Source organism: Falco naumanni, chromosome 5 (genome assembly GCF_017639655.2).
Source record: "Falco naumanni isolate bFalNau1 chromosome 5, bFalNau1.pat, whole genome shotgun sequence".
NCBI classification, from domain to species: Eukaryota; Metazoa; Chordata; class Aves; order Falconiformes; family Falconidae; genus Falco; species Falco naumanni.
The window spans coordinates 92251567-92263907 of record NC_054058.1 but is presented as its reverse complement, the minus strand read 5'-3'; the positions used below and the strand labels follow the sequence as shown (position 1 = coordinate 92263907).

At 42.4% G+C, this 12341-nt stretch overlaps 1 protein-coding gene across 5 annotated transcripts; it reads left to right on the top strand.

Moving 5' to 3' along the window:
• The first annotated feature begins 98 nt into the window (after positions 1-98).
• On the top strand, positions 99-7470 carry CBLL1 (Cbl proto-oncogene like 1). Of its 5 annotated transcripts, none has more exons than XM_040595105.1 (6): positions 99-355; positions 3009-3176; positions 3535-3632; positions 3878-3961; positions 4753-4826; positions 5370-7470. In XM_040595105.1, the coding sequence occupies exons 1-6, from the start codon at positions 343-345 to the stop codon at positions 6409-6411; spliced, it is 1479 nt and encodes a 492-aa protein (XP_040451039.1). In that variant the 5' UTR covers positions 99-342; the 3' UTR covers positions 6412-7470. The 5 variants fall into 5 exon arrangements, with proteins under 5 accessions (XP_040451039.1, XP_040451038.1, XP_040451036.1 ...); XM_040595104.1 differs by having other exon boundaries at positions 3532-3632; XM_040595102.1 differs by lacking the exon at positions 99-355 and adding an exon at positions 747-1208 and having other exon boundaries at positions 3532-3632.
• The last annotated feature ends 4871 nt before the right edge of the window (positions 7471-12341 follow it).

Here is a 12341-nt window from a genome sequence, read left to right as displayed (position 1 = left end):
GCTCCCGCCGCTGGCCGCAGCGCGCAGGCGCGGCGCTACACCCGCAGGGGGCGGCGGTCCCCCAGCCCCATCCCGGCAGGCACTGCGGCATCGCCGCGCCTTCCTCTCCGGCCTCGCCGCAGAGCCGGCCGGACTGGGGTCCCGCTGCGGCGCGGCGCTATTCGGCCCAGCCCCCCCCGGGCCCCACCATGCCCTCCCCGTCCTGCGGCCACGCGGGGCCAGCAAGCGCTGCACCACAACGGCTTCTCCCCTGCGGACTTTTTCACGCCCCTCCCGCCCGTCTCCCGGTCGCTTCCGCTTCCGGCCGCGCCCTTCCGCTCCCACAGTGCCCCGCGCCGAATCATGGACCACAATGGTGAGGAGGGGAGAGGCCGGGAGACGCGTTTATACCCGTCCCCGCCTGGGCCCGCTCCGCGCTACCGGGCGGGGGAAAGCCGCACGCGAGGCCGCCGGGTGCGGGGCGGCGCCAGGGTGGCGGTAGGATGCGGCCCGGCGCCCGGTAACGCCGGCGGGGCCCGGGTTCGCCGCGGTTCCCCGCGGCCCGCGCGGCGGGGCCTGGTCCCTTCCCCTCAGCGCCGGGCTCGCCGTTCCCCGCCCCCACCCCCGGCACGGCCGCGCCCGGCCCGAGGGGCCGCTCCGCGGCGGCGCCCCCGTTGCCGTCCCGGGGCGGCTGGCGGGGCGCGGGGAGCTGACGCAGCGTCAGGCGCGGCCGCTGCCGGTGGCGGCTGCGCGCTGCCGGGCGGGCCGGCGTGCGGGGGCCCGCGGCAGGTGGATGCGGCCTGCGGCGCTTCGGAGGCGGCGACGAGGCGCTGTTCGCCCGCCGCGTTTCCTGACATGGGCGCTGAAGATGGGTTTTCTGGTTCCGTGGTTGTGTTTCGGAGAGGAAACTTTCTCATGTGCTTAAATCTGGTTTTGTAGCGGCGAGAGCTTTGCTGGCTAGCGTGGCCTCATCAATAGATGCGTGAGCGTGGGGGTTTTGCTAGGTTTTTTGGTTGGTTGATTGGTTTTCTTCCTTTTAGCAAGGACTGCATGATAAATTTGTATGTATAAGTATATATTTGTATGCATTTGTGTAAGTATCTGAACTGTATGAATCTAAAAAACCCTGAAATGCAAAAATAAAAATTAAGAAATGTTGATGAAGGTGACAGTTCAGGAGGATGCATCACCTCTAATCGAAACTTCCTGAATTAGTCTTAACAATTTTGGTGTTTTTTTCAAATTTTTTCTGGACTTAATCCTGCTAGGTATGCTTGCACAGGTTAGAATCTATTATCGTTCCACAACGTGTGAATTATTAATAAGCTTGCTAGTTTGGATTAGATGTGCAGCTAACTCACATAAATATTCCTGGCTTGCAAAGGTACATGGAAGAAAAGCGTCAGAATGTAATTGTTTCCTGCTGGCAGTTCAATGGGTTAAATAATACACAGTGTTGGGGTTTTTTAAATTTGTTTTCATTATCCCTATTTGCAAATAGATTGAGGTCCTGCAGGATTTTTTCTGGTCTATAATGTTGCATTTTTGTGTGTTCTGGTAGAAAACAGAATTTCCCAACAGGAAGAAAATTAGCATTAGCTCTGATGTAGTCCAGCAGTTTCTGGGGAAGCCTGGTGTCATAGCTGTATGCTTGCTGGGTCACCTGTTTAGCCAACAGGACAGCTTAAAAGCAACAAATGAACAAAATTAAAGCAAGCTTTATTGGTTTTTGCCTTTTTCCACGTTGTCTTTTTGAGTGAAATATTTCAACGACAGTGCGAAGAGGAATAAATAAATTTGATCTGTCAGAGGAAATTGAAAGCCTTTGATTTTGAGGTAAAGTGGCTGTTGGGACACAGTCCTGTTTTGAAACTGTTCCTGGCTTTGGTGGTAGCTGCTGAATAACTTAGAGCAGTGCTTTTTTTTTTTTTTTTTTTTTTTTTTATCTCCCCCCTCCTACTTGTTGTGTTGCGTTGGGTGGTTATAGGGTCTGAAGGACAGTAGTTTGTGAAACATTGTGCAGTTACACTAATAGGGTCCACATGCTGCCGTGCTGTAATCCTTCAGGGCCTCAGCAGTCATTCCAGGGCTGCAGTACCGTACTGAGTGGAGTGGCAGGGCTCACACCGTTAACAGCTTGTGGTGTGCCCATTCGAGGCTGAGCATGTCTTGCTTTGAAACAGCTGTCAGAATGGAATTTTCCATTATGATGAAAGCGAGCTAAGTAAATTCATGAAGGACATAACTTCATTTATGCATGAATGAGATGCTACGCAACAATTTAAGGTAGACTCATTAGAAGTTGAGGGAGTTGTGCCCACTTCGTTGGTGTTGCTTGTTGCAATATTCCCTCTAGATTATCTCTTGGAGCCTGTGTCTAACACATGTGTCAGGCTATTTCTTGCTTCCTTTGTCCTGGTGCTTGGATTTAAATCTGGTTAGAGAATTCTGTACATAGTGAGGAACAATAATTTTCAGTTTAGAGAGGATACTACTACATAATCTTAAGTACTGATGTCTTTGTGATATGTTATGCTAAACTTCTAAGTGATATGTCAAGATGCTGAGTTAATATTTATATATAAAGTATACTTATATATTGTTTCCTTCCAACTTTAATGAACAATTTACATAAATTGTAGAAATTGCCTTTTCTCATAAGAAATTGTATGTTGTCACGGTTGTACAAAAAATTGACTCTTCATTACTATTCACACTATGAGAGGAGCTGTAAAATTCATGTTTTTTTCTGTTGTGCAGAAATGACAGACTAGCTTTTAAAAACAGCTTTATTTTTAGTACTAGATTTCCTAAAATCACAGTTGTTCCCAATACAGTATTGTGACTTGACCTTTACAAGAAATTGTGTGTGAAGATACTGATTTCCTAGTGATTAAACTTTGATACGTTGTATGAATCTTTAAAAAGCTTTAAAAATGACTTTTCTTAAAACTTCTGTTAATATTTAGCCTCTTTAGAAACTACTAGATAACTGAAAAATTACATACACTTTTTGTTTTCTTTCATAGACAATGATTTGCAAGGAACAAATAGTTCAGGATCATTGGGTGGTCTTGATGTTCGTAGAAGAATCCCTATAAAGCTGATCTCAAAACAGACCAATAAAACCAAACCTGCACCTCGAACTGCAAGAACTATGAACAGAATGCCTTCAAAGACACAAGTTGGTGATGAAGGTAAATTAATAAAAATACTAGCCCTGTAGTGGGGAAGTATATTATTCTGCAGCATTGTTCAAGACTTTATTCAGTCTTGGAGACTTAGAGTCCAAGGTTCTGTCTTAAGTGCAAAACAAGTTTCAAATTTCAGGGTACTGCTACACTATGAGCATTAAATGATGCATGTTCCCGAAACGGACTGTTTACTGTTTTGACTGTACCTTTCTGTAGACTGAGCCAAGCAGATTGGAAGCGCTGTGGCATTTCATGATGACTTCAGTACAGAGTGACACATGCTCTTAATAGCAGCCGGTGTCAATTAGGAAAGCGTTGTGGTTGGCTTGTGTCTTTCTTCTCATTCTGCTTTCCACAGAAGAATTTGAATATAACAAAGAGGAGCGATACGAGTGCAAAGGAGGTGAAATGTTTGGCAATCAAAGGAGGTTCCCTGGACCCATCTTTTGGGACTATAAGGTAAAGTCATGGGTGGGAAGTTGTGAATCATACCAAGCTGTAGGTAGTCCTGATAGATACCTTCTTAAATAAAAGTGCTTCCGTTGTTTTTGACTGACTGAAAATACATCTGCTTTTTCACGTTTGTGGTGTTCTTGCTTCCTGCTCAGCTAAATCAGAAATAATGGCTGTGTTGGTGATAATCAAAATAAGAAGCTTTAGTAATGTGGGGTTTTGTTCTCCCACCCCTTTCTCTATCCTATCAGATAAACTTGCTGGGGGAAAAGGACGATACACCGGTCCATTTCTGTGATAAGTGTGGATTGCCCATCAAAATGTATGGACGTATGGTGAGTGAAATTACCAGTGGAAGATGCGGCCGTGGTTCATCCCCATTAGGTAAAACTAGGTTTTACTATGTGTCTGAGGCCTCTAGAGGTTACTGATTTCAGCAGGCCTCTGAATAAACGGTAGAAGAATACCAGGATGGAACCAGGGGCCTTCACTGTTGAAGTGTTTTTGTTCTGTCTGTCTGATCTCACTTTACTCCCCAATTTAATAAAGTAAGATTGAAAAATTTAAACAAAAAAGCAAACACTGTCACCAATGAAAAACCTGCAAGTTCAGTGGGTTTTGACCTTATACCACTTAGCTTTAAAAGTAAGCTCTTTAACTTCGCTGCAAGTCTTCAATTGATATAGAAAACATTGTTCACTTGTATGTCCCTTTAAAATTAGTGTAACAAAATCCCTGAGATTAATCTATACTTTCAAGTGTGATGTAACAGACTTCAGGATCTGACTTAATGACAGTTAATGCTTTTAAAACTTTCATTCCTTGCCAGCAAGACAACTGTAGTAAGATTGCATATGCAGCTTCTGTGAATATTCAGTGTTTGTATTATTGCAAGACTTAAACTTTTGCCAACACTTTAAAAACCCTAACAAACCTACCCCAGAAAACCCCAAACTCAACGCAAACTGTTTTAGAAAGCGTCTATGTAAGGACGCTAAGTACTGCTATGCCTGTTTACCTCATAGGTAACTTAGTTTTATTACATGCTGGAGGGACGAACTGTGTTTTGCAAAGTTACGTAGATATTTATATACAGTGTCTTAACAGAGCCATTTTTTGTCTCTAGATACCTTGCAAGCATGTTTTCTGCTATGACTGTGCTATACTACATGAGAAAAAGGGAGACAAGATGTGTCCGGGGTAAGTTATCTCAAGATTTATCGTTAAAGGAAATGTAGGAAAATAAATATCTTATTTCAGATACTGTGTTAACATGGTTCTTTCTTGTGCACGTTTAGCAGAGGCAGTAGAGTACTCTTTACTACACAACTTGATTATAGTTTTGTATCCCATATTTTGGGATTGTGAGAGATCAGTGTTTGCTGTTTTAAGTATTTGAGTAGATAACGTGTAACTACTCTCATTTTGAAAAGGAATGAACGGCAGTTTAATTTACTTAGAGTGACTCTTGGTAAGTCTTAATGCACAGAAGGAATTTGAGAGATGCTATTTATGAATTTCAACCTCATGAAATTTTTATGTTCTTTCATAGTTGTGTTTGGAGACTTAAAAACTAGATAAACTTCAGAATTAATGAATTGTTTCTTTCATTGCTACAGCAGGGGAAAATGCATCAGTTCTAATTTGGGTAACTATGGTAAACTGGTTGGCTTTTAAAATAAAAAAGCATTGCAGATAGAGTTCTCTGTGATGACAATAAACCAATATTTTCTTCTGATTTAGCTGTAACGAACCCGTGCAGCGAATTGAGCAGTGTGTGCGAGGGTCTCTCTTCATGTGTAGCATTGTTCAAGGCTGCAAGAGAACTTACCTGTCACAGAGGGACTTACAAGCTCACATCAACCACCGTCATATGAGAGCTGGAAAGCCTGTTACTCGTCCTCCAATCGAACCTGTACATCCTCCTATTGCCCCACCGCCTGCAGAAATTCCTGAGCGTTTCATAATGCCACCTGAGAAACATCATATGAGCCACATTCCGCCAAAGCAGCACATCATGATGCCACCGCCTCCTTTACAGCACGTGCCACATGAGCATTATAACCAGCCACATGAAGACATTCGTGCGCCTCCTGCTGAGATGTCAATGGCTCCACCACCACCTCGCCCAGTCAGTCAGGACACCTTCCGCATCTCAACAAGAAAACACAGCAACTTAATAACCGTCCCTATTCAGGATGATTCGAATTCAGGTGCTCGAGAACCACCTCCACCAGCCCCCGCACCTGCTCATCATCATCCTGAATATCAGGGTCAACCAGTGGTATCGCACCCTCATCATATTATGCCTCCACAGCAACACTATGCACCCCCACCCCCACCACCTCCACCAATAAGCCATCCGCTGCAGCATCCTCCCCAGGCAGCAGGTACTCCTCACATGGTATATAGCCAAGCGCCTCCACCACCAATGACCTCTGCTCCTCCTCCAATAACCCCACCACCTGGACATATAATTGCCCAGATGCCACCATATATGAATCATCCTCCTCCAGGACCTCCCCCTCCTCAGCACGGAGGCCCACCCGTAAATGTAAATGCACCCCCTCCCCATCACTATAATCCTAACTCTTTGCCACAGTTCAGTGAAGATCAAGGAACTCTTAGTCCCCCTTTCACACAGCCTGGGGGGATGAGTCCAGGGATATGGCCAGCTCCAAGGGGGCCACCGCCACCTCCAAGGATGCAAGGGCCTCCTGCTCAGGCCCCGCTTCCTGGACCACACCACCCTGATCAAGCCAGATACAGACCCTATTACCAATGATACAAGCAATTATATGAATAGAGAGTGCTATGAAGAGGATAAAACTATATACAGAAGCCTTCTGATTAATTGTTTGGGGGTTATTTTGTGGTGGTTTTTTTTTTTAAATACTGTCATTTTGACTGTAAGACATTTGGGGGTTTGACTCTTAAATGATTTTTAAGCCTCGGCTGTAGGGCTCTGACTTCAAATACTCTGTAGTGCTAAAATAAGTGGCTTAGTAGACCACAGTTGCATTTTAACAGAACTTCTGTCTCTAGTGTGGCTAAATTGTCCTGAGATGAACAGTTGTAACATTATTTCCTGGAGCAAATGAACATGTGTTGTACCATTCTGAATATTGTTTTTGTTAAATCCGGTGTTTAGTTTCACTTGTGATACATTTTTGTTAACCTGTGTACAATAATTAAATTGAAATATGGTTGTAAAAGTGGTGGGGCTCTATGTGAAGTTAACACAGACGTAGTTCCGGGACACTTATTTCGGCACTAATACTTTCCAAATGGGCAGCGTTGTGAAATCTTAAGGGAGCTTTAATCTACTAACAGTTACCGTAAGAAATTCAGGCTGTGGTGAATTCATGGCACTAGAAATCAGATATGCAGAATACTGCTTTTCAGCTTTTTCTTTTCTTTTTTTCTTTATGTGGCAAGATAAAATTATCAGAAGTAGAGCTTTGGGCCTGACATGAAACCTTGTAATGTATTGTGGAGTTTGGGGGGGGGGGGGTTTGGTTCATTTTTGCAATTGGGTTTTGGGGTTTTTCTGGTTTGTTCTAAAGCTAGTTTTGATTGGGAAGATCCTGTTTACATGTATACTACTCACTGGAGTTGAATTCAAACTATTGTGTTTTCCTATGGCTGTGTTTGCTTGGAAGTGGCTGTGAATTGGCTTGCCATGTCTGTGAGGAGCAGATTATTTTAGGTAGGGAATCGGTGTTTGCCTCTTGTCACTTTTTTATAATATGTACAGTAGGAAACCTTCCCATTTGAATAACCTGAAAGAAGTGGTCTGAAATCTCGTGTGTAGATACAAAGAAATAAAAAGCTACGCATCCTTCATCTGTTTGGATTTTGTGATACAGATTTAATTGAATAGGCAATAGTTAGGTGTTTCGTTTTGCTTTTTTCAAAAAGTAGCAATATAAACAGACCCTCAGGTCTGTTTTGGCCTCGAGTTTATGCTTTACATACTTAAAGAGAGAAATACAAATACAAAATGAGAATGTTTTTAGTGCAGCTGTTAGCAGAACAGGACAACAAGAAGACTACTGTCTGCTGTTTGGAGTGTTTATCTCTGCATTTCTAACTGTTGTTGGTGCTGATCCTGTTTTTTTCAGAGTGCCACGTTTCTAGCAGTGGCACTTTTAGATGAAGAAATCCTTTGGCTTTTTTCTAAGGTTTGTAATTTCTTACTGTTCTTGAATATTCTGAACCATCTTAAAACCTCAGTATTACTATTTATTTTGTAAACTTCTTTCCCGCTCATAAGTGTTGAATATATGAAAGAGCTTTTGCCGTGGAACGTTAGAAATTTTGTAATTTTACGTATAAAGTGCATATTTTTAATTACCAGAGCAAGGGCTTTTTGGATTTACTCTCTGTCCTTGACTGCCATTGATTTCCTTGTGACCATGGGCAAATCTTCTAGACTACCTTTACTTCTTTAGAGATGTGCAAATAAATTCTGAGAGATACAAATAAATTCTGGGATCTACAAATGGCCAGTGTCAACTGATTAAGAGTCTGCTCAGCTGTAATATGCTTCTTTCTAAGACAGAGTTTTTTGGTTTGGTTTTTCTGAAAACTGAAGTCATTTTAAATAAAACACACTGGCGAAGGAACAGAGGCTGATTGTAATAGTGTATTGTGGTATGAAGTTGGTCGAAAATGTACTGTTTCAGTGTGGATGAAGGTGAAGAGGACTGCCATCATTATTTTGTTTCAGTAGCTTAAACACTTGAGGAACTTTAAGGACACCCTTTTGTCACTGTTAAATTGTTTGGGAAGCGGTAGGCTTGGGCACATTTATATTGCAGCATGTATCTTCGTCTGGGAGGACATCTGTATGTCTGATTAATATTCTTTTGACGGCAAAGCCAAACTTGGGTCTGATACGCCTGCTTTAAACGGATTTAGTGATGGGTCTAGGTACCAGCTGCATTTGGCTTAGGCTGGGAAGGCAGGACAGGTTTACAAGGACAGCGTGTGGCAGGCTGCTGTGCAGGGAGATCCATCAACCTCGCCACTGTTCTCTGCTTTGGAAATAAGACATTCTGAGATCAGCCGTTACCTGTCAGTCACAGGTGATGAGGAAATTAGGCAACTCTTTCCATCACGCTAGTTTCTAGAAGTCAGGTTGCATGCTTATGTGTTACTCAGTCTGTTGCAAAGCAGATGAAAGGTTCAAGCTTTAATAATTCTGGTCCCAAGGTAGCTGAAGTTACCAGGAAGGTGCTTTTTGGAAATTGCTGAGGCGGTTGAATTGATTAAGGGAAAATGGCAGCTTTTGCTCTATCAAAAAGCACAAAACATAATGTATGTCATTGTAGAAAATGTGAGATTTTTTTTCTCTTTGTATTTGAGGCAAAGGTGACTTACGTCATACAAACAGTGACAAATTGCCCAAAAGACCAGTGGGGTCCCTTGAATTGTTTAGTGACCATGGATCAAAAGTCTGTGACAGCGGACTTGCTGAAAAGTCATCTTACGTAGGCAGGACTTGGGCTTGGGTCAAATTTCTGTGTCCAGCTTGTATAGGAAGACCTAAATCCATTTTTTATTTATTAAGTCTTAAGCATACCTATGTAACTAAGGGTATTGTCAATGCTTTCATATTTACAAAGTTAAAAAATGTTTGTATTGGTCAAAATCTTGTGTTCACAGTCTTTTTGATTTGTTTATGGGGGATTTGGAGTGTTTGGGGGTTTGGGTTTTTTTGCTCAGTTGGTTGGTTTGGCTTTTTTATGCAAAATACCTGATCATTCCGGTATGAAGTTCAGAAATTTATATATTGTATTTAATTGTGTAATTTGCAGTCTTTAGAAATGGTGAGATGTACTTGTGAATTCTTTGGATTCCTACTTATGCCTTCCTGTAAAGACAAACGTTTAAATTTAATTAATTATGTTTATTTTGAATAAGTATCCTTGTCTGTGGCAGTGGTCTCCCTCCCAAAGCATTGCCAAGCAGATCTCAAGTTTTGAAGATAATTCTGATGACATTCAGATTTGTCAGCTTCTGTAGGTTCCTCTAATAATGTCACATAAGGGAACAAAAAGGATTTTGGTGAAGGTTTGCGTTCAGTGTGGAAGGAATGAAAGCACATCAGCAGATGGCCTGAAAACATCCATGGTTTAGATGCTTGTCTCCTTACACTTGATCTTCAATTCCATCTATAATGTTGCTTGAAGGATTGCCTGCGACCATGCATCGTACTTCACAACAAGGAGGCTAGTTGTGTGAACGTGTACTTCATGTTTGGTGGGGTTTTTATAAGCGCTATTAACATAAAGATTGGTTACGTGTATGTCTTAAGTTTTTCATGCCTTTTAAAAAAGAAAAATGAAAAATGTGAATTACTTTTAAGAAGTCTGATCCAAGAGAATTAGAAAACCTTACTGGATGGAGTTTGCGCTTCTTTTCACTTACTGCTCTCAAAGGAGTGTCCAGTTCCATTTGTTAAAAACCAAAGTGGGAGTAACCCGTTATTCATTCCATGTTAGATTTTGCACACATAGCAAGGGAGAAAAAAAACCTGTCTCTGGCATTCCGTGAAGTCAAGTGTTCTTAAAAGCACATTTGCAGATATGCTTTCTCTGCGGACCGAGCCTGAACACACCCCTCTGTTCTTAAAATGTTTCCTGCTCTGTAACACCCGTGCTGATGATGTGTTGTTTCCCTCTGCCTGCATTGCTGTGTTGCTGACAAAAGCACGCACAGGGCCGTGTCGGGGTACTGTCAAGCCTGGGAAACCAGAGGAGCACAGTGGGTTGCGGTTGCAACATGGTGTTGAATGTATGGGATAAGAGTTTGAGCTTCTCTTCATCTACATGACGCTACAGGGCCCAATGCAGCAGAGAAATTTGCAAGGTTTATATTCGTTTTCATCCTGTCTACATTTCTAAAGGAAACATCAGGATTTTACTAGTTGTACTTCCCCTGGTTTTTAATTCATGGTGTTAAAAGCAATTCTTAGCAATTGTTGTCATCCTTTCATAGTAATGGTGCCTTCACAATGATGAGGTTCGTTGCTGTGTTCAGGTACGTTATGCTCACGCTGACCATTTATTCTGACCAGTTTGTGGACTGTAGTTAGCTGCATTTGTTTGGGCAATGTGAGAATAATGAAGTTTCAAGCTCCTTTCAGTCTTGACTGAGCCATAAGACAGAGTGACTTTAGAAACTTTTCCTACTCTGAATTGTATCTCCTTGTTCTCTGAATATGGGGCATTAACTTTCTGGTTGTTTGGTTGGTTTTTTTTTTTAATTGTTGTCAGTTTTGACTCAGTTCACGAGTACAAGAAATCAAAAGATTAAAAAAATCCAGCATGCGTCCAGAAAGGTGTGGGTGGAATAGCAGCAGGAAGCTGGTAAATTAGCTCAGTCATCTTGAAACTCTAATCATTCATTTTGACAATAGAACACAAGTGATTCTCAAGTGCTGGATTGTAACAAACATCTTCTGGTAATGGAAAGAGTGACAATGTGTGCAAGTGGGCAGGAATGTTTCACAAACAAACTTGGTCTTAACTGCCTAAAAAACCCAAAATGAGTGATTTTAAATAGATGTGATTATGTCAGTTGACAACGAGTTTTCTTCAGTTTTATTTATGAAGACCAATGCTTGAACACTGCTCCAAGATAGTTTACGGTGCATTATTTCCTATAAAATCACGTAAGTGCTAATGAGAGTTGTACATTTCTGGATCAGAACTTTCAGGCATTTTCTCAGGAAGCAGAAGGGAGCAGATGCATAAAGAAGAGTGAGAAAAGCAAGCTGTGCGCATTCCGCACAGGGATGAGGAACAGAGAACAGAGTGATGTTTCTTTTCAGTGAAGGTGTACTTAAATGTACTTTTTCCTTAACAGAAACGTAGGTTGAAATTGAAAAAAATACGTGTTTGCATGTTATAATGCTTTCTCCATTGGGCTCAAGACCTTGAGTAACTGAATAAATTTGAATTTTTTGTCTTACTTCACACAGGCAACCTCTTCTGCACTGCAAAGTGAAAACCAGGCTTGAGAGTAAGCCTGAGCATCACAGGCTCCATGGCTTCTGTGTTTTCCATTCCTCTTGCTGCCTGTAAAATCCCTGTTACTTAGTTAGTAAGCACCTGCACTGTGCCAAGGAGAGACAGGCTTGGGACATACGATGAAGAATTAACACGACACCTGTCAGCTCTCCAAAAAGAAAGCAGGTATGAAATTTGCCTTTTAGCTTATTCTTGAGTAAAATACTAAAAAGTGGTGCGTGGTATTGCTCATAACTGAGCAGCAACAGTGCCCAGTGGAAGACCAATAAATATCTAGGTTTCCAAAAGTCCCTGGCTCAAGAATAAACCAGTAAATCTGCATCACCAATACCCCACAACAAAGCAAGGTGACAGTGCTACAATCTACACAAGGGTCAACTGCCCAGGGAAGCATCAATATTAGAGTAAGAGAGAGCTGAATGCAGGAATAACCAGCACCTGGAGGGGGAAATCACATAAAGCATCAGAAATACAATGCTGCTGTTGCCGACATTAAAAAATGGGTAGGGTGATTTAGGAGGATGGCGAATAGCTGGTAGGTTTGCGTGGCATGGAAGCACAAGGCTCTCTGGTTAAGGCTGTCTAGGCATCATGCCCATTTAAGAAATGGTGAGTGGTTTCAGAAGGGGGATTTGTGCTCTGGGGCACTGTGCTGTGTCAGGAGGCTTATTAGCAT